Source organism: Condylura cristata, unplaced genomic scaffold (assembly GCF_000260355.1).
Source record: "Condylura cristata isolate star-nosed mole 26May11 unplaced genomic scaffold, ConCri1.0 scaffold00025, whole genome shotgun sequence".
Taxonomy (NCBI): Eukaryota; Metazoa; Chordata; class Mammalia; order Eulipotyphla; family Talpidae; genus Condylura; species Condylura cristata.
Window position 1 is genome coordinate 25,474,476 of NW_004567126.1, and position 22,796 is coordinate 25,497,271.

The 22,796-nt window shown below is 43.5% G+C and overlaps 1 protein-coding gene across 1 annotated transcript in view; it reads left to right on the plus strand.

Moving 5' to 3' along the window:
* Positions 1 to 9,478: 9,478 nt before the first annotated feature.
* Positions 9,479 to 22,796, plus strand: part of ARHGAP20 (Rho GTPase activating protein 20) — a 62,267-nt gene continuing 48,949 nt past the window's right edge. The window contains exon 1 of the mRNA XM_012729952.1: positions 9,479 to 9,614. Coding sequence (XP_012585406.1) covers positions 9,535 to 9,614 — 80 coding nt within the window. The 5' untranslated portion in view covers positions 9,479 to 9,534. The remainder of the gene's footprint in view (positions 9,615 to 22,796) is intronic.

Genomic DNA, 22,796 nt, shown 5'->3' on the forward strand with positions numbered 1-22,796 from the left:
GTCTGGTCACTTGTGTGTGGGCTCTGAAAATGGAACCTGTGTGTCGGCTCATGTTTCAGAGATCTGGTGGACCCAGCTGCTCGGGCCGTTTGCTCCCCTCCTTTACCTGGGCCCCGTCTCCACCTGGGAGCGTGTCCGTGTGCCCCCAGCTTCAGGGTGTTCTCCCACCTGGTGTTGCTGAGCTCTGCTGTGTCTGACTCTGAATAGGCCAGCACCTGCTTTTTGGACTCGCTTTGTTTTATTTTAACTATATGGATTATCCCCTTCGGCCCCCTCTTCCCCTCTGTGTGGGGACAGGGAGAGGCCGCACTGTCCAGCACCGCAGGTGTGTCTCCTGCTTTCCGTCCCTGGCCTGCGGTCAGGTGGTGGGGTTGGAGGCAGCCAGAGAAGGCCCTTGGTCATCACGGTGTGCATAACGAGCATTAGTGCCACTGAGTGGACAGCAGTGCAGCCCCCGGGGACAGAGAGACGGAGGGCAGTGGCTGGCCTTGCCCGCTCCAGGGTATTGCTGAAAGTAACCATGACTGGAAGCTGCTTGGCCAGGAAGACAGCCAACTTGAAGATCCAAAATGATTCCTCAGAAACTTGCATGGATGGGGGAGCAGGCTAAGGAGCAAGGGAAGTGTGGGAGGACTCTGGCACCACACTCACCCCTGGCACGCTGAGACCAGTCCAGCATCTGCAGTCAGGGTGCCCTGTGCCGCCAGAGATCCGGAACCCTGGTACAGAACTGCAGCCCAGAGCCACCTCCCCGCCCAGGGCCTGGTCTTCTGTGTTACCGAGATTCTCGTGTTCACTGGTTTTATTTCCAAGTTGATATCTCATGGAAAGAAGGAAGTTCACCTGAGGCGAATGACCTCAGATGAGAAGTCCTGGCTCCTCACGGAGTCTGTGCTGAGTGACGTTTGTCTTGTTGAAGTGCTCAGCTCAGTCTCGGTGGCCTGGCTGTGGGCGAGGGAGCTTCTGCTCCCCCAGTGGTCAGAACCTGAGGGGATGCATGGGCCCCGGGGGCCAGCACCCCTGAGGGGTGACCTCAGTGGCTGGGGCCTGTCTCCCCCAGGGTCCGCAGGTGTGGGGGGGACCAGGAGGATGGTGCTTGCCAGTCACCCACCTGTGGGGTGCTCCACAAGAGGGTGGCTGGAGCAGGGAACGTGGAAGTCTGGCTACCGTTCCTTCTAGCCTTGAATTCTAACCTTTAGAATTCTTTACACATTTTCCTCAAAGCTGCGGCTTTCTTGTTCTGCTGATTTCAGAGGTCTGAAAGTGCTTTCGGCACCATTTCACTCTCATGCACGTGAAACGCTTGAATTTTTTATTAATAAAGTGATGGAAACAAAGCACAGGGTGAGTAATTGCTGTTCACCTGGCTCGGCTCTTTCATCCTGTGCCTTTGATGGACTCTTTTCCTTTAATCTCAGTGAGAACCAAGAATGACTGCATTCAGAGTGATTTAGAAGTTCCCTCCCAACCCCCAAAAATTACCGTATCTCTGGTTGACATGAAGTTAACATTCCAGGAAGACTACTTACAGGTGATTATGTTTTGAAGAAAGTGTTTTGAGAAGGGGAAAAAAGTGTCACTCAGTTGTCTGTGTTCAGCCTCATTTTCCTGGCTAGGCACACACTTGTCTTGGCACCTGAACTCCCACCTGTAGGTGCTGTGGAGGTGGTCACCTCACTGGTGAGGATTTACCTGTGAAGGTACGGAGGCGGGGCCAGCAGGGGAGGGCTGGTGCAGGCCACTCCTCCAGGCAGTGGGCATGTGCTCCAGTTTCTGAGGAGTTCCCTCAAAGAGCCACATTTGGCACAAAAACCTGTTGGACAAAAGGCAAAGAAGCAATTTCCATTTCCATACAATATGCTTTAGGTGATACTTCTACAAATAAGGAAAACGACAGCCTCTAGCTATATGTCTGTAAGCCGGGGGATGGTAGCTTGCTAGGTAGCTTTTTTCTTTTTAGCAGCTTTACTTATATGCCACACAATTCATTGATTAAAAAAAAAATGGCTTTGGGTATGAACAAAGACTTGTGCCTCCATTGCAGTAAGCAGCTTGCAAACATTTCACTTCCAGAAGGAAGCTCACACTCCTTCGCCTTCATCTCCCTGTTCTCTCATCTCCCCAAACCCGAGAAACCGTTGACCTATAGATTCGTTTATTCTGGACACTTCACTTAAACGGAATCATAATTTGTGGTCCTCTGGGGCTCCCTAAATAAAGGAACTTAGCCCCTGATGGCTAAGGATGCTGACCATCTTTTCATGTACTTAATGGCCACTGGTGTATCTTCTTTGGAAAACTGTCACCATCTTTTACCCATGTTTATATGTTAACTGTGTTGTTTTATTGCGGTGACAGTGCTTGACAGCTTTATATGATTTGGGGGCATAGGTTCATACCTTTTCAGACTTCACAGGTACCACTATTGCACCCATAATCTTCCAGCGTACCCCCGTGCCCTCTCCCTAGGCCTTTCTGCTCTAGTAACTTCAGTTCTGCGGTCAGATTCCTAAGGCTGTTTGGTTTTGACTTTCTGTTCCTTTATTTAGCTTCTTTATATTCCACATAAAAGCGAAATTGTTTGGCATGTGTCTTCTGGCTCACTCCTCTTAGCATTATCCCCTCTAGTTCCATCCAGGTCATCCCAAATGGAAAGATTCCGTCTACTTTATCACAAAGTCGTACCCAGTGTGTGTGGACCACATCTTTTTGAGTTCAGGCTGCCGTTCTTGGGCTCTTAGCTTGTCGTCACAACTTGGCCATTAAACATAGCAGTATATATATAGCCCTTCGAATTAGTGTCTGTGTGTGTTCAGAATAGATGACCAGGAGTGGGCATGTTGGTAACAGGGACGATCTGTGTGTACTGTTTTGAGAAACCCCTGTATTATTTCCTGTAGGAGCGGGACTTGTCTCTTTCTTCACCAGTGGTATGCGGGCTCCTTCCTCGCCACACCCTCACCAGCACTTATTACTCACCTTTTGGATCTGGGTTGTTGTCACCGAATTGAGGTGGCATTTCACTGTGAATATCAAGATAACACACCTGTGCTCAAGCATCTGTGCTTGTCATCAGCATTTCCCTGATGACAGGTGAGGAGGAGCATTTTTCATGGGCCTGTTCGTTTGCACATTGTAAGATGGGGTTATTTGTACTGAACTATAGCTAATCTTCATCAGCTCTAGATACAACTCCCTCACCAGCTGTATTACTTTGAAGAATTCTCTCCCTTCTCTGAGTTTTTGTTTAACTTTCGTGATAGTGTGTTTTGAAGCACAGAGGTTTATCTTAATAACATCCAACTTAGCGAGTTGGACAAAACTGTGTTTTGTTTCTTGCACTTTTGGTGTTATATCTGGAAAAAGACTGCCTAATCCCAAGTTGCTATGTTTCCTTCCAAAATTGCTCTTCTAGTTGCCGCTCTTACACTGAGGTTTCTCCTCCCTCTGAATTCACGTTGGCGTGTGGCACAAGGTAGGCGCCAGCTTCGTGGTGGTGCCTGTGGGTATCCTGCTGCCCCAGCACCAGATGTTGACAGGAAATTAGCTTTTATGGTCACAGGCTTTGCCAGTGTAGCTCAGAGTGATCAGTGGCACCACTTTGTCAAAAGGCGCCACCCCCAGTGAGCGGGAGGCTCCCGGGCTCCAGGTGCTAAGAATGTGTCCCTTTTCTCAGTGACTCCAATCCTGCAGCACCCCTGGGGTCTGTTTGCTCTGATGTGTGTGTGTGTGTGTGTGTGTGTGTGTGTGTGTGTGTGTGTGTGTGTGTGTGTGTGTGTGTGTGTGTGTGTGAGTAAGCAGTGGGTGTGGAGAGTAAGTGGGTTTTAAAATCACACGAAACCTCCATTTGTTGACTACTAGATCGTGACAGGCGCTGCGTTCTGCTCAGAGACTCAGTGGTAGGCCTGCACTGAAGAGGGTTTCCAGAAGCTGTTGATGGAGAGAGAAAGTTTGGAAAGGAGCCATAGCCCCTGGCCTCTAGAGAGAGACCAACTGACAAATAATACAGTATAAAGTGTGGGAACTGAGGCATGGTACCTGCAGCAAGCTAGGAACACAGCTTAATCCAGCTGGTTAAAAAACAAATAAATAAAAAGCAACACCCAAGAGTGGAAAGCACCTCACAGACTGGCTGATCTGTTCCTGCACTCCCGTGATGCCACTGAAATAGAAGTAACGTGAACTAGAAGCATTTGGTTCTCGTCTTTAATTATGACCTGTACTCATTTATTTGTACTTCGCCTGAGTAGATGTTCTGCCCTCAATACCGAGTATAACTACCGAGACAGCAAATAAAATCATGGATCTCATTTTGCTCCAGTGTTCATTATCCTTCCCTAATAAATGGCTGTTAGTAAAATAGAAAGCAGCTTTAAAATTGGACCACTACTTATTCCCTCTTACAACTTCATCCTCGGCAGCCAAAAAGTAAAGCAAGGCTTTGTCATATTTGGCTCTTAGCTCACAGAATAGTCTTGTTTAGTTTGGGGGTAAATGGTAGGGGTTCAGGAAAGACATTCCCAGAATGTAAGGCAGGTGTTTTGCCTAATGGGTGCTTTCTGAATTTATTTTAAAAGTTACCTTTTGAAAAATACATATCTGTTTCACAATAGCATTCGATGTTTATGAGGACATCTAACTGTGAGATGAGAGGCTGGAGTTAAGCCAACAAAGAAAATACTCAGTCTCAAGCCTCTCTCCTGTCTCCTCCGAAGTGAAGAATCTTAGTTTTCCCTCTTCACTGAACAACTCTGAAATGTGTTGGTATCTGTGTAGCGGCAACCTGTCCTGCCAGGTTTGTGCTATTACACATTTATAAAGGTATCAACAGTCCCCCCTCGTTTCCATCTATTTCACACAGTAGTTATAAACAAGAAAATGGAGTGTTTCATTGCCGAAGAACAGGGTCTTTGATAAGTACAGAGGAAGTCACCACTAGCCTTTTATTTTGCTACTGATAGTTTTGATTTAAAAAAAAAAAAACTTTATGCATTTATTAAGGCTTATTTATATTAAGGTTTATATTATTAAGGCAATAATATAGATTGGCTATTCTTAAGACATTTTTTAGTATTTATGAGCAAAGTGAATCCTGTAAATCCTAAATACACAAGGTGTGTGATTTTTTTTTTTTTTTTGGCATACCCAGCGTGACTCTGTGGTAGGTATTTAATATGTATGGGACTATCAGAAATAGAGGAGTCTCTGCAGTACATCAGTTTCTCATTTTTTAGGTAAGGAGATGTTGTATGCCTCTTGACTGTCTGCGTCTCATCTTTGGAGAAGTGCCTATTTAGCTCTTCTGCCCACATATATTGGAGAATGTCCTATGTGGACTTGATAAAATTATACTGTGAGGGGGTGGGGGTAGGCAGACATAGAGTTCTATACTTGTCTATTCGGTCCATATAATCTAATTCTTTGTTTCATTCTATTATGTCTCTATTCATTTTTTTTTGTCATTGATTTGTCCATCATTTTCCAGTGTTTGCTTTCTAAGTTAATAGTAGTTGCCTAAAGTACTTTGATGGTCCTTCATTTGGTGAATATATGTTGATGAGTGTTACGTTCCCTGGTACATTGTTCCCTTAATCACTATGTAGTGGTCCATCCCTCCCTGTCTGTTACCTCTTTTAACCGAAATCTCTTTTGTTTGATATGATTGTCCCTGTCTTTCTTTACATCCCATTTATTTGTAGAGTGACTTTCTAACTCTTTACCTTGAGCCTGTGTTTATCTTTGGGGCTTAAGTATGTCTCCTGGAGACAGTGGAATATTGGAGTCTGTTTTCTCATCCTACCAGTGACTCTTTTTAATTGGTAAATTTAGTCCATTAATATTTAGTGTAATTATTGATATATGAGTTTGTTGCTATATCTTGTCTTTAATTTTGTGAGTGTATTTTGTTTTTAGTTCTTTTTGGTGTTTGGCTTTGATATTAGAGTTCTTGCCAGTATTTCTTGGGGGATTGGTATCCATTTTGCAAGTTCCTTTTGCTTTTCTTTGTCTGAAAAGACTTTTTTTATATCTAAAGAAGAGCCTTATAGGAAATTGTATTTTTGGTTGACAGCTTTTGATCTTTACATTTTTTTGATCTGCCTTTACATTCTCCCTTTGTCCACAACGTTTTTTGCCTGAGAAGTCTGATGTCAGTGTGATGTGAGTTCCTTTATGTGTTAACTGCTCCTTCCCCCACATCAACTTCAGTATTTTTTCTTTGTTTTGAATGCTTAGAAGTTTCACCACTGTACATCTTTGTGTTGCTCTCATTTTTTAGGTGCTCCAATGTTCTTTTGGCTTCCTGTATTTTTTTACTTCCTTTTCTAGGAGATAACTTTGGGAGGTTATCTAACTCTTTAAAAATGAATTTCTGTCCCTTTCTGTAGCCCTTCCTCTTCCAGGGTACTCATCATTTTTATATTGTCTTTCCTCATGGTGTCAGATGGTTGGTGGCTTTTTTTTTTTTCTTTTTACTCATTCCTCTTTTTTTTCTTGCATGTTACTTTGTGGATTTGTATCTTCAAGTTCACTGATTCACTCTTCTGTTTGGTTTATTCCTACTTCTGTAGTTGTTTTCTTTTTTTCCTTCTCATCTCTTAATCTTTCTTCCTTTAGAGTATCATTATCAGTCTTTGTTTATTGAATTTCTCAGGACATTCATGAGTTTTCTGCGTTTTCCTATATATCCTCAATATGATTATTTTTTGTTTTCTCATTTCTTTATGGGGTCATGCTTCAGTTCTGTGTCTGATAGGAGAAATATGCCTTCAATGTATTTGTAATTGGGTTCTGGAGATTTGTTCTTTTGTAGAGCATTAGGACTGCTTTGGCCATTCATTGTGTTAGTGTGTCTCCCCATTCCTTTTAGGACCTCATTGTTGTGGTTTTGACCTCTGTTAGGCATGCCTCCACCCCTGCTACACTGAGGTGGGGCTCTAACCAGAGGCTGGCTGGGGGGCACTGATGCTGTCAGGTGGTGCCTGGTGAGGCCAGACTTACTATAGCCTCCACTGGTTCCCAAGATGTTAGTGGGTGTTCCCAGGGTACTGGCACAAATATGGGACCTCACTGATCCAGTGGGTGGCTCTCAGGGACACCTGGAAGGTCAGAACTCCTGGGGCTACTGTGGTACATTCTTGCTATGAACTGGGGCTCCAGTGGTTCCAGCAAGTACCTGGCAAGTGTCTCCTGAGAGGTCATGAAATGTAGGGCCACTTCTTTACTTCCCTGGTATGAATCCAGAGACTCACCAGTCCTGGTGGACAGCTGTCTGGGTTTTCTGAGAGATGGCAGGGTATGGGGGGTCACTAGCACTTCCCTGCTGTGAACCCCGCACCTCTGTCAGTCATTTGAACACTTTTCAAATTCTTCATAAACCTGAAAGCTAAGGATCTCAAAATTGGGAGCCATATTACTAGAGAGAAGACTAGTTTAGGATTTGGGCCTGTGGATGGTGATGTCAGAGGGCTAGGGGCAGCAGAAGGAAGGCTGCTGAGATAGGTGAGGAGGCAGCACAGATCCTCTGGTCAAAGGAGATAGGGCCCAGAGTAAGGCTGCAAAGGATAGAGCATGTCTGCAAGTTCAAAGTAGAAGAATTAGACACTTAATAAATGGCACTGGCATCAAGATAAGGAGTGGGAATCAAGTCCAGAGCTGAAGATGAGACAATTCTAAAACAAAGCAAATTGCATATGAACAGACCACCACCTTTGTTCATAAAATCAATCCAGTCTGAGTCTCTTCACGTGAAAACAGCCCGAGCAGCCGTAGCAACAGGGCTCCCAAATTCCATCTCGCGGTGTTGGGTAGTTGGGCCCTGTGGGTAATGTTGGCCTGAGATCCACTGCAGGCCCCTGGGATGGAAGTGAATAGTGGAAATCCTGGGATTAGGAAGAACTATACTTCTGGAATCTGATGGAAGCTAGGAGCTTTCTCTTCAGAAAGAAGAGAAACATGTATCATAGGGAAAAAATGATTATACTTTTAACTTGCCCAGAAAATGGTTTACAGCTAGGAACTCCTGATGGAGACCTAGGGTGTCTGCAATTTCTTACCCACTTGCTCCGTTACCTATTTAATGCTTTATGTAATTGCTCCTGTTCCTGTTTAGCTGTGCTAAGGATACTAGGCATGGGGTTTCCACATGTGAACCAAAATATTAATGGGAGGGACAGCAACACTGAGACCATGGGCAATAATTTGGGAGAGACCCCCCCCCCCAGAAGGTTGAGGTGGGCTAAGAATGATGCCACACACATCCTCCTCTTCTTTCTTTTCCTGTGCTAAGAGCTAAGCATTATTTTACTAACCAAAAGGCAGCTCCTTTATGAATCATTCAGTGAGACACTTGATACTGAGCCCCAGTTCATTTTTTCTTTTAAAGATTTATTTATTCATATAGAACTGGGGGGTACAGGCCAGAGATGTGGAGGGTGATAGGATTCACCAGAGACAGAGTGGGGAGCAGAACAGGTTGACTGAGAAGCACACTGCTGAGGGGAGCAGCGGGCAGGTCAGGAGAGGTCTGCCACACCATGTGGTCCCCTCCGGGGCAGGCAGGGATGGAACCCATAAAGAAGTGGCTTTAGCTTCTTAGTGCTGTGCTTTAACCCACTGCGCCACCAGGGAGGCCCCTGAGCCCCAGTTCATTTTATGTGTCTCCTGTTAAAGCATCATCTAGTTCCCATATCCAACTGGCCTGGGCTGGTGAGACCTTCTGTCCAGGAGAGGGTGAGGGGGGAGTAGGGAAAATGCCTTTGCTACTATTGCCTACATGTATGTCTCTGCAGTTGCTTGTTCTGGATCATTACTTTTACTCATTCATCACCAGGGGCAAGCCCTCTGACTAGCTGTAGAGGTGTTAAATATGTAATACTGAATTTAGGGAGTGGTTTCCTAGATAATTCTCTTTGAATTAAACCCCACTTGCCTAAATAAATTTTAAGTCCTCTGAAGCAGGATACCTGAATCATCCCTTAGAAAAGAAATATATATATATATATATATATATATATAATTACAGCAAAAGAAGAAAATCCGTTTACAAGAAGGGATTCCCACATGCATAAATATTTCAATGTAAACATGTATGAAATGTTTGAGAATTTTGTTTCCCTGTTTCTCTATATGATTTCTTCAAAGACTCTTCCTTGCGGCTCAGTTTGAGGCCTGTGAGACAGAGCAGAAGCTTCTCTGTGGTATTTTGGATGATAAATGAGATAATCCTGTCCTCCCAGTGGCATAGGGCCGAGTCCATAACAAACAATATACCTGTGGGCTGCAGTTGATGATTCTGGTTGTCAAGCTGTTTCTCCCAAACCCATGTAATCTCCTCACTCTCTGACAAAAAAAAAAAAAAAAAAAAAAAAAAAAAACCCTTTTTGGCACTTACGCCTTATTTCCATAGTGAGATTGTAAACTCCTTAATGGGAAAGCAGGGGCAATTAGAAACTTACCACCCTGGGCAGAAGCTTGTCGTTTGCTTGCTCTTGAGCCACGTGGTCTTCACTTTGAATTTGTTTTCCTCAACAGAAAATGAAAACACTGGCAGAGAGGCGTAGAAGTGCCCCGTCGCTTATCCTGGACAAAGCCCTGCAGAAGCGGCCCAGTACCAAGTAAGTGAAGAGCCGTGGTCACACCTTTGGGGTGTTCTCCGTTTACTTACTGTGTGGGGTTCACTGTTTGACCTGCATCTCAGTGATTTCGTGGGTGGTTGGCAGCGATGCCAGACATCATGTGGTGCCCAGAATTTCAGGGTTCCTGCATTGCCTGTGCAGGTTCTGTGTCTGACATACTTGTGAAGGAAAAAAAATCTTTGTCTATGCCTGTGCTCCAGCACAGGGTAAATATATTTTTATCTGCTTTTAATAATATCTCTGTTTGTTCATATTTTTTTATTGAGATACTGTGGGTTAACATCATTGTTAGTATTTTGGAAATATAGGATCCCCCTTCAGATGTGGCTGCTGCAGTGTTCCCAAAACCTAAGCACCCCGAGTCTCCACCACAGTCCACTGTGCTCTCCCAGCCCCTCCCACTCTGGATCCCTCAGTCCTATCGTCAGCTTTCAAGGGCTAGTTTTTAAGTTTGACTTTTTCTGACCCTTGTTTGCTTTCTTTATATTCCATTTGCAAGTGACACCATCTGGTCTTTCTCCTTCTGCCTTATTCACTTAACTGTATACTTTTATACAGCTTTAATGAACACTGGATTTTCCAGAATGCAGCTCTCTTGCATAAATTGGTGTCCTTTGCAATTCCTTCACTTTCCTGTACTTGCTTCGTAGAATGGTTTCTCATTACCTACTTCTCTGAAATAGGAGTTTAGTAGTTAGCACAGGAGTTTCTGGTTTCCAGCCGTCTTTTAAGTGGCTGGTACATGTACATGAGAGACTTCCTTGCTCACCGGCATTTCTGGAGTCCTGTCTGGGGACAGAAGAAGAATCATTTTGTACAGAATATTCTGAGATATTGTGAGAAAGTCATTTCATGCAGCAGAATGCCACCACAGCCCATGCCTGTGGTCTGGGTATAACCATGTATCTTAGCATTCTCAGGGTATTTCTCTGTGATTTACTTAAGGATAAACCCAAGTCATACAAACGTCCCGTCGGAAGTTGGCTTGCCTTGGTTGGTGATTAGCCCAACTCATAGAGGTCATACGAAAATGTACCCACTTTGGGGTTAAGTTGCATGCTGCTCGCACTTTTCAGTTGGACTCACCTGTCGTTTCAAGGCTCACCTCCACGTTAACTTTCCATGTGCACGTCCCTGCAGTATGGCACAGTGCATGTGACATGTGTCATTAGATCTCTGCATGCTGTAGCGGAGAAGAGCAACAGCAGCAGAGCGTGCGGCGAGGCAGAAGGGCTCAGGCCCCTCTGCACACACCTGTAGCTCTCCACCTGGCTCTCTGTGTGACCGCGGGTAGAGCGCCTCATCTCTGAGTCTCCGCGCCTCCCTCTATGCCTCTTGAATCTGATGCTCCTGTCATAGCCTCATAGAATGATGAAATGAGGGAAAGTGCTCACACTGACTTGGTTACCGCTAGTTGCCCCTTTCCGTCCCTTCAGTATATTTCATTTGCAAGCTTGAGCCTCCTCACTCATCTAGCAAAGTCAAGTGTGTTCCTGACAAGACCTGCTTCACTATCAGAGCATAACTAGAAGTAGCTGTTTGAGCCTGGCTCATTATATAAGGACAGTGGTGTTGAGAACGACAGTTGAGTCTAATGTTTGAGATGGGACTAGAAACCAAGATCCTGGTCTCAGTGGAATTTTCTTTGCATTAGGTGAGAAAAAAGAACACATACAATCAGGTGTCTAAGAGCATGGACGCTGGAGCCAGGGTCAAATCCTGGTACTACCTCCAAGTAAGCTGTGTGATCTTGGGAATTTTGTAAGCCAGAGGCAGTAACAAAGCCTGTGTCATAATGTTCTAAGGAAGAGTAAGGGCCTCGGGTTAAACTCTTAACCCAGTCTTTAGCACACTACTAGTAGTTTCAGCAGGTAACAGCAGAAGTAGAAGTCTGCCTTATCCTGGTAGAGCAGATGGCAAATAAGACAGAAGGAAGACACAGCCTTGGACAGCAGCTAGACTCAAGCATTAAATTTGCTTGGCGTATTTCTCAGTCTGGCCTGCAGCAAGGTCAGCCCATAACCTTTTTGTTGTACCCTTTGTAAACTCAGACTGCTCTTACGGCGTCCCCAGGCAGAAGTTTGATGTATGCCCAGAATCACTCTGGGAAGTAAGGGCAGAGATGTGGGGGCTGACCTGCTTTGCTTGTCCACTTGAGATGAAGAAACTCTGTCAGACTCTTAGGTGTCTAATCTGTGACTCAAGATACACCCAGAAGTACTGGTTTGGAATAGGATGTGGGTGAGGGAGCCCAGTCACAAGGCGTCGGAGGGACTAGGAAAGCTGACTGATGTCTCCTTCCTCAGTCAGTCCTGCTGTGCTTGGCTACACACACGCACATACACACACTCACAGGCAAACTCACAGACACACACTCAGACACTCCCACAGACACACACCCGAGAAATACACACGCTACCACCACCTTCCTTACTGCGGTCTACAAATTCTTCATTGTGCTGTTTTTTTTCCCTCTGCCTAAGCCTTACCATCACCACAAGTCTAAGGTGAATAATCACCTACCACGCTTTCCAGGCAAGGAGAGCATGTGGGCTCCCAGTCATTTACTGAGGACTGTGTCAAACCTACTTTCTCATAAAAAAAATTGCTTCTGCCTATGGTCACTTGGATATGGAAACTGGAAGCCATGGGACCTCCCAAGACCATCCTCGTGCTGAGACCCTAAGAACTTGTGCCAACAGTTTGATGTACTGTAAAGGGACAGTCTGTTTAGAAGTCACTGGATTTTCTTGGGCAGTTTTATACCCCCTGTACTTACCTGCAGTCCTCTGACAGAATAAGCCTTTTCAATAGAAATTCGAGTTTGAGTGGAGTTGTTACACATCCATATATCTTTTCAGAACCACAAGGCTCTGTGCACAGTGTCTTAGAGCAGATGACGTGCTGTTCATCAGTGGCCTGGCCAGCCGGTGCTTGGCCCTACGCGAGGCCTGCTGTGTGGTGTGGACCCTGCCTTTGAATGTCCAGAGGTTTCCACTGCGACGCTCCTGGGTGATTCAGGGCACATAAGTCAAAACTTAATGCACGAGGATTGCTAGCAGCCGGCAAGATCCGTTCTTTCTTATGATGAACCTTTCCCGAAGCTGTGAAATCCAGTGTAAAGGAAAGAGATGCCTGCTTTGTAGGACGGCAGAGTGGGTTTCTCATTTTCACCCAAACGGGAAAGAAAGGCTTCCCAGGCTCACCTCTCACTTTTAACTCGCTTCAAACTACTTTTGATGTTCTTGAAAGGGATCCAGTGTGCCTGCTCCTGGCTACAGCTGTTTCGCTGTGGTATGATTCTGAGAGGAAGTCTTCGGGAGATTACATTAAGTCTCGACTCTCCAGTAGACTTTGAAGGGCCACATTAATTTCTTTTTGCACTTAGAATAATACAATCCTTAATTTCTTTGTTCCAACCATTGCCTGATTTGCCAAGTGCAGTTATGATTCTGCTTTCTCTTCCACCCAGCACCTTGGAAGCACTGCTATGCAGTGAGTGTTTATTCACCCTACGGCCGCCCTGCAGGACCAGCAGGCAGCCCTAAGGCCCCCACCGCACCGGGCAGGATACTGTGGCTTTGCTCTGCATAGCTGGAAAGCTATTTACTGCCTTGGAACCTGAGTGAAAGGACTGGGGGGCCTCCCTGGTGGCGCACTGATACAGTGGGATACAGCAGGATGAGTTCTTCCGAGATGGGCTTACAGGAGGCCGACCTTCTGTCTTGGAACCCTTCTCTCATCACGAGCTGCTGGGGCAGCCCCATCACGAGCAGACTGAAGGAGGGGGCCTCTCAGAGGAGGAGCAGAATCCCCTGGCCAACAGCCATGGGAGCGAGCGAGGCAGTGGACCTTCCTGCTCTGGCAAGTCCTGGTCACTGTGGTCCCCCCCTGCCCCGGAGGCCCAGGGCAGCCCTGCCAGCTCAGTCCCTGGCTGGTGCCTGCCCCTTCAGATCCGAGTGTAATAATTAATTTCTTAGTTTTTAAGCTGCTACCTTTCGGGGCAGTTTGTCGTGCAGCAAGTTAACCAGTACACAGATATCCTCGAGTTATGAGGCTGACTTTCCAGATGTTTCTCCCTTGGGCCTTTTATAGATCCCTGTAGCTAGAGGTGGGAAGGTAGAACCACACTGCTCCCATTTGCACATCGACACTCATTACCCACATCGTTTAATTGTTGGAAAAGGGACCAGACGACATTCTTTTTTCCTTCAACAACGATTGAGATACAGTGCTACCACGTGATACACCCGTGTGGTGTGCAGTCCGGCAGGGTTTAGTCTGTTCATCATCGTGCAGTCACCGCCACCCACTTAGAGCATTCTCATCCCCCTGGGAACCTTGTAGCCACTGGCCGCTGTCTACTGTGCCCCTCAGAACCCCCATCCCCAGCTCTTAGCAGTTACTGATCCCTGGGTCCACAACGTTGCTTCTCCTCAAATGTGTGCAGCCATGCAGCCTTCTGTGACAGCTACTCTCAGTTAGCACAGTGGTCCCCAAGTGAATCCTGTGGTAGCTTGTTGGCAGGACTTCATTCCTTTTAGTGAGCCAATACTGTTCCAATGTAGGGATAGGCAACCCGCACGTTGCTCACTCACCACGTGGTGGACATTTGGGTCATCCCCCACCCCTTCGGTCACCACAGATGTTGCAGCTGCCAGCATTCGTGTGTGGGTGTCTGTGTGGACACTGGCCTCCTTTCTCCTGGACACGTTCCGAGGAGCAGGGTTGTTGGGTCTTATGAGAGCTGTGTGTTTAGCTTTTTGGGGAGCTGCCCAACTATTTTCCAAGGCAGCTGCTGCAGTCTCCATTCTTGCCAGTGATAGATGAAGGCTCTCCTTTCTTGGCGCCCTCCCCGACACTAGTGAGGCGTTAGCCTCCTCACTCGGGGAGAGGGAACGTGTCTCTGGTTTGCGTTTGCACAGCCCTGATGAGGTTGAGCAACTTTCATGTGTTTGCCATTCATGTATCTCTCGAGAGGAATTTCTGTTTAGAATTTAGAGCGTTTTTAATTGAGTGGTGTCTTTTTAAGAAAGCATCAGAAGAGTTCTTAATGTGTTGCCAAAGTGGATTCACGTGTGTATGTGCTAAGCATAATGCAGGGTCACTGCACTTGAGGGTGAAGGTTTGAGGCCCCCAGAGCCCTTGAGCTTGAAACACTTGATGACTCAGGTCACCTTTTGTCAGCTGCATTTTGTGTATTGAGGCTTGGGTTTGAGCCTTTTTTCAATGACAAAAATCACTTCTATTTTTGAAAAACAATTTCTACAATTTGAATCCAAGCATGGCCCAATGGCTGCTTTATGCTATTAGCTTTAGTTAAGGAGATTTAATTTCTGTGTCATCATGGTTTTCGCAATACCTGTTTTTGTTCATTTTATTTTTATTTTTTTAAGATTTATTTATTCATACAGAACTGGGGTACGGGCCAGAGATGCAGAGGGTGAGAGGATTCACCAGGGACAGAGTGGGGAGCAGAACAGGCAGATCGACGAAGTACACTGCTGAGGGGAGCAGCGGGCGGGTCAGGAGAGGTCTGCCTCGCCATGTGGAGCTCCTCCAGGGCAGGCGGGGATCAAACTCATGCGGAAGTGGCTTAAGCTTCTTTGTGCTGTGCTTTAACCTGCTGCACCACCAGGGAGGGCCCCTTTGTTCATTTTATTAAAACAGTTATAAAGCATGTAGGTGCATTTTAGGAAATTTGGAAAATGGAGGAAAGTACAAAGGAATTTTGTATTCCTACATATCAACCTTGAGTCCTTTTTCTGTCATTTAGCCTCAGACTTTATATATTTTATGATTGAGTCATCAACATGCTCATGTATGACTACAAGGTCAAAGCGTTCCCTCCTTTCTGTGTCAGTTCCCTGCTTACAGTACATTGACATATTGAAAATAAAGTTCTGGAAATTTGCTTACATGTCTTAACATTAGAAGGAAGTTGAACAAGTAAAGGTGCACTGCGTTTTTGAGAGTTGTAACAAGTTGTAGTTATTTCTGACCCCTCGGTCTTTCCCTACAAAAATATGTGTCATTTATTCAAAGACTACCTGTGAGGCAGGAACACCTGGTCCTCTATACCTGCCTTCAAGGAGCGCACAGCCTAGTAGAGGAGAAACATCATGTCAGATATCTATGTCCGTGGTATTAATATGTCTCTGCCACATATACATAATGGTGATCTAAGTGCTGAAATGTTGGTAGGCAGAAAAGTGCATCTGTCATAGGACAGAAGAGAAGGCCCCGTAGACATGGTGCTGCCTGTGGTGGGTTTTGAGGGACGAGGAATTCTGCAGAAGAGAAGTGGTGACGTAATCTAGGTCAAACCCTGTAGTACAGAGTGAAGGGTGGTGAGGCCGCAAGTGAATGAGGATCAGACTTTCTCAGCCTCAGAACTTTCGATTTCTAACAGTAGGAAAATACTGAGATGACGCAGCCTAACTTGGTTTTGTTTTTATTTTTGTTTTCTGAAAGAACTGATTGGAAGAGAAGTGGGCAAGACAGGTAGAGAGACCACTTAGACAGCTAAGAAGAATTCGTGCAAATGGTGATCAAAATCCGAAAGTACGTAGTGAAGGGAAGGGCTTGAGAGATATTTAGGAGTAAGATTTAATTTAGGTGTAAGGAAGTCAGAAGTTGATAATGTCACTTCTAGCTTTTGAAGACTGGATAGATGGTGATGATAGTAACAGATTGGCTAATTGAGAAGAGCACATTTTGAGCAGGGTGAATCCTGAGATGTAGGAAGAAGTGTTAGAATCAACAGTACTAGAAAAGCTGTGATTTAAGGGACAGGCTTAGCCTGTGCCCTGAGTCAGGTGTTTTCATATATGTGTTTGCGTGACTTTGCCATTTTACAGATAAGGATACTTAACCTTAAAATAATTTACCTTAGGTCTTACAACTGTGCAGTAATGGGCTTGAAATTTAAATCTCCTCTCTGACTCTAAAATCTGTGAACTTAGGTGGTATACAGAGTGCCTCATTAAAATCAGTTGAATTGGGATTTTTTACAAGAGAAAGGACATTCCACACACTTGATCTGCATTGCTGTGGGCAGGTCAGAGACTGTCTCTTTAACTGGAAATGATAGAATGCTTCTGAAATGACTCTGCACTTTAAGCCTTGACTCATCTCCATTCAGAGAGGCTAAATATTCCTATACATTACATTGCCTGGTGCAAATCTTTGTTCTTTTAACTTTGGTTATTGTCTTGTACAAAGTTGTAGATTGAAATGTTAGATGTTTTATATTATCTAACTTTGTTTTCATTTTTGCTTAATTTGAAATGTTTTTATATGCTTACGGCCTGTACCAGAGAATATGGTTTTATAGTATCTGATTTTTGCTGATGATTTCATAGTCAGCTTTTTAAGACTGTTTTTGTGTGTTTGAAAATAAGTTATTGGCTATGTGAACAATACCCTCCTTGATGTTTTCTGTTCTTTCATGGGCTGAAAGAGCTGCAGAATGTTTCCACAAATGGGGATATGAAAATTTGTTGTTACTTTATTTCTTGATTTATGTGTTTTGAGTCTGAATTTTCAGGTCCATAAAGTTCAGCAATTGCATCTCTTTTGTATTGCATCTTCTACCAAATGGAAAACCTCTTGTTTGGCTCAGCAGACTGTTTTGGGATACTCCTTTATTCGACATACCAGAAGTTTGTTCCTTTTCATTGCTCAGTAGTATTCCATTGTGTGGCTAGACCACAGGAAGCTCTTTGCCTCATGTGTTCATTGCCATTTGAGCTGTTCATTGCTTGTGATTGTTACGAAGAGAGAGGCTTTGAATATTTTGTGTATGTCTTTAGGTGAACCTGTGTTTTCACTCTGGTAAGTGAACACTTACGAGTTGAATTACTGGGTCATATATTGTAATAAGTGTTTGACTTTAAAATAAACTGCCAGAGTGTTTTCAAAGTGGTTTACCATTTTATACACCCACCAGTAATGTATGAATTTCCATTTACTCCACATCCCTGCCAACACTTAGTAAATGACAGTTTTTAAATGTTTAGCCATTCCTTTGGGTGTGTGTGGTGGTGTCTTGTAGTTTTTGTTTGCATTTTTTGAGGGCTGGTGATGCCCACATCATTTCATGGCGGTATTGCCTGTTGATATATTTCCTTTTGATTTTGTTTTTGGTAAATTTTACATTTTATTGTAAATGTAAGTAGTGGTAAGCATTCTTCACATATTCTTATATAAAATTATATATTGTTAAGTACATATATGGGTAAATAGAGTTGTAAAATGTCAACTCAAATCTATCTAACCTTTTTTAAAAAAATGATTTATTTATGTATCATACAAGAACTGGGGTACAGGCCAGAGGTGTAGGGGCAGGGATGAGAGGATTCACCAGAGACAGAGCGGGGAGCAGAACAGGCAGATAGGCTGAAATACACTGTGAGGGGAGCAGCAGGCAAGACAGGAGAGGTCTGCCACTCCATGTGGATCAGCTCTCTGGCTGGGGATTGAATTTATGCTACAGTGGCTGCAGACATAAAGTGCTTGCTTTAACCCTTGCACCACCAGGGAGGGCCCACCTCTTAGTTTTCTTAAGGGTGTTTTTTGAAGAGTTTTTCAAGTTAAAATCTGACTTCATGTGTTGTTTTCTTTTTAATTCACTTATGCATTGTGTGTCCCACTTAAGAAATATTTGAATACTTTAGAGTCTTAAACACACTCTCATGTTTTCTTCTCTTAAGCGTGTAATCTTGTTAGATTTAAGATTTGTATCTCTTATAAAGTCATGGTTGAGGTTTATTTATTATTTTTCCTTATGGATAACCAGTCATTGCAGTCCGCATGATGGAGAAGGTTTTCTTTTCCCAATTGGATTGGAGAAAAAGAACCTAAGTTTCCATTCTGAAATCTTTGTCAGAAATCTGTAGGCCCTGCTCTATCTAGATCTCTTTCTAGACTCAACTATGCTCTATCAATCTGTATGTCTATCCATACCAACCTCCTAGGTTCTGCACTACCGAGCTTTCTCATAAATCTTTCACTATCTGTTGACATTGTAACTGACTTCTTATTGCATGTTCATTTGAATAAATTGCCAGTATATAGAAATTTAGCTGAATTTTGGTGTATTGACCTTTAATCTCGTGATCTTGTTAAATTCACTGTTAGCTTTGGAAAAACTGTCAGCTTCCATGGAGACGTCTCAGGATATGCTGTGCTCACCTTCACTTCCCGCCTTAGTACTCCAGCGGGAGCCTCCTGGTGTATTGCCAATAGAAGAAGCGGGGAAGACTCCCTTTTTTGTCCTCATCTGAGGCACAGAAACACTGTGTCTCTTGCCATGAGGTATGGTATTATCTATAGGGTCTTTCTGTAGATGCCCCCATTCCCAGGTTCTTGGGATGTTTTATCGTGAATGAGTATTGACTTTCGTCCAGCCCTTTTCTTCCACCTTTGAAATGAGCATGTGTTGCTAGTTTCTTTTTCTGGTATTTAGATGGCATCCTAATTAAATGTCCAATAAACTTTGTATTTTAGAATCGACTGACATTTATTAAAAAAAAAAAAAAAAACTGGCTGGAATGGCGGCGTCCCTGCGTGCTCCCGTTTTCAAGTCACCCCACAGTGCCCCGGTCCATTTGTCATGGCTTTTCACCCAACACTGAAACCTTGTTATTCACTACCTGCCATACTTTGTGCAGATTTCCTTCGCCTGCTCCTGATCCGGGAAGTCATTAGAGTTAGAGTTAGTCATTGTATCTCTTTATTAGAGTTAACCATTGTATCTCCTTAGGCGCCTTTTTGGTGATCGTGTCTCAGTCTTCTTGTTTCTGGTGACCTTGATGGTTGCATTGGTGGACAGTTTTGAAACTTCCTTCGATTTGGGTTTGTCTGATGTTTCTCGTGGTTAGAAAGCCGTCACCAGTTTGTGAGGGATTTTTCTCTGTGTACTAAAGGGGAGGGTCTGACTGCTTTGTCTGGTTGTGGCATGGGTGTGACAGTGAACTGGGGAATGTCACCTCCTCCCCGCCCAGAAGGGGCATTGATAGTATTTAATTTTATAGAATCCCCTGCCCTCTTGAGTCAGTTTTGATCATCTGTGTCTGTCAAGGAATGTGTCCATTCCACTCCACTTGTTAATCACCACAAAGTTGTATTGTTCCTGTATAACGTTTTCAGTGTCTGTCAGAACTACAGTGTTCTCCTTGTTTTATGCTTTGTATTGGTTATTTCTGAAATGTTCTAGTCAACTTGGAGGTTTTTCAGTTTCTTTTTAAAGAATGGGCTTTCAGTTCTGTTGTTTCTCTCCGCATTCACTCCCTGTGTCATTCTGTGGAGGCGACTTCGTGCAGTATGGTTACGTGTAATAAAGCACATGTTTAAAATGTGCCGTTGGGGCCCTCCCTGGTGGCGCAGCGGGTTAAAGCACAGCACTGAGAATCTAAAGCCACTTCCTCATGAGTTCGATTCCCGCCTGCCCCGGAGGCGACCACATGGCGTGGCAGACCTCTCCTGACCCGCCCGCTGCTCCCCTCAGCAGTGTACTTTGTCGATCTGCCTGTTCTGCTCCCCGCTCTGTCTCTGGTGAATTCTCTCACCTTCCGCATCTCTGGCCTGTACCCCAGTTCTGTACAAATAAATAAATAAATCTTTAAAAAAAAAAATGTGCCGTTGGGTGAGTTTTAACATATCGTGCATCCTGAAGCTATCACTGCAGTCAAAATAATGAATATTTCCGAAACGTCCGGTGTTTTCCCCACATGACTTTGTAGTTCCCCTTTGCCCTACCAGCACCTCAGATAATCAGTGCTCTGCTTGTTGCCACTGCGGGTTAGTTTGCATTTCTGAGATTTTTATGTAAACATGATGTTACTTTTTATTGCCAAATAGTATTTTAGTGTGTGGGCAAACTATGAGTGTACATCTTTTACTTTCTGGTAGATAATAGGGTTTTCCCCAGTTTTGTGATTAAAAGTAAAGCTGCTTCAGCATTCAGTATTTGTGTTTCCCAGATGACTAATGGAATAGGGCATGTTTTTGTGGGTTTACTTGGCATCCAAAAGGACCATTAGTAAAGTGTCAGTTCATACCTCCGTTCAGTCTTTGTTGGGTTGGTTGTTCTACTGTTGAGTTTTAAGTATTCCTTACGTATTTCAGGCCTGGGCTACATGGCATAGTATCCAGCAGCCACTGGCAATTTAAATTTAACTTAATTAAAATTAAATACTATAAAGTCAGTGCCTTAGCCATATAAGCCACATTCCAAGTGCTAATTTAGCCGTAGGTGTGAAGAGTGAGTACCTAGTGGACAGTGCAGAGGGAATATAATTACATAATCTCTGGAAATTCTGCTAGCAGCCCAGTTCTACTGGGAAGGTCTCGTTAAGTATGTTTTGTGAAGATTTTTTTCCCTGGCATATCACTTGTCTTTCATTCTTATTACAAGTCAAAGAGCCAAGCTTTAAATGTAATGAAATCTGTTATTTTTCCCTTTTCCACTTTTGTACATTCTGTTCACTATTAAAATAATTTTTTGTAGTGCCAAGGTCAAGTTTTTCTTTATTGGAATTTTTATAGTTTCACATGATGGCTGGGATTCATTTTGAGCTAGTTTTTGTATATTATAAAATGTATATGCATGTCATATTTCATATAATATCAGGTCTGATAATTCATTTATTGTTACTGACTATAAGCGTCCAGTTGTTGCAGCACCATTTTTGAAGAGATTATCCTTACCCCCATTTAGTTGTCTTTTAACTTCTGTCAAATAAGCATTTGGCTATACAGATGCTCACTTTTCTGTTCTGTACATCACCCTAGTACCACACCGTCTTGATAACTGTAGCTTCAAAATAGGTTTTAAGATCAGCTTGTGAAGGTCCTTTAATTTTGCTCTTTTCAAATTGTTTCAGTATTATGTCCTATAAAGTTTCCTTTTTTAATTCTTACTGAGTCTGTCCACTGTCGTAAATAGGGTGTTGAACTCCCTAGTAGTATTGTGTTGTTATCAATATGTCTCTCTCGTTCTGTTATTATTTGTCTTAACTTTTGAATTCCCTACAGCCACTCTACCTTTTGACTGATGAATTCAGGTCATTTACAGTTAAAGTGACTGAGACTTTGTACTAATTGCCATTTTGGGTTCTTTCTAATTTGGTTTTGATGTTTGGTTTGACTTTTTCTTAAGCCTTTTATGTCTTGTTTTGGTTCCATTTCTGTTGTCTTTATGTGTAACTTCTATTAATTTTTGTTGGGTTCTACTGAGTTTGGCATATGATGAGCTGTTTGTGTGACCTATTGGACAGTCTGGTTTCTGAGTCCTCCTGGTGGGCCATGTTCTTACTTTCCCCCCTTCCTCCTTCATGCTAAATGATTTAGGTGTTTATGCAGTCAATGTTCTGTTGCTTTATCATAACCCCTTTAATCTTTACCTGTGGGTTGGCATTGTTAAATTCTTTTTTTTTTTTCTTTTCAGTGATGCTCCTAATTCTTCCTTATGTTATTCTTACAGGGAAAAGGACTCATAGCTGGAAACCTTTTTAAGTATTTTAGTATCCTACTAATCCCTCCATGCTTGTAATGTTTCTGCTGAAAAAGTCCACTGAATGTCTGATATGGGTGTTCCCTATGGGTTGCTCTCTTTTAATATTGTTAGCATGCTGTCCTTGTCATTGCTGTTTAACAGCTTCATGATAATGTGGCTTGGTGCATGTCTGTTTGGTATTATTGGAAATTTGGGTACCTCGTTAATGAAAACATAAGGTTCATTCCCCAGATTGAGATGGTTTTACAGCTATTATCTCTTTAAATACATTCTCTACTCCTTTTTCTTCTCTTTCTGGTATCCTCATGATACGGCTGTTGTTTCTCTTTAGATTACGCCAGAGGGCTCTTATATTATTTTTATGTTTAAATTTTTTTTTTTTGTTATTCCATTTATGAGTTCTCTGACTGTTCTTTCAAGCTCATTGACTCTATTGCTTGCAAGGTCATCAGTATTGTTTGTTTTGAGGTCCTTCATTGTATTTTTTAATTCAGGTGTAGTATTTCTTCTCACTGTAACTGACTGGTTTTCCTTTCTTGGTCTTTGTCTTGTTTCTGTTTCATGACCTTCATTATTGTACCTCATATCGTGTGTGTGTGTGTGTGTGTGTGTGTGTGTGTGTTGGAGCACTGTGAATGCCA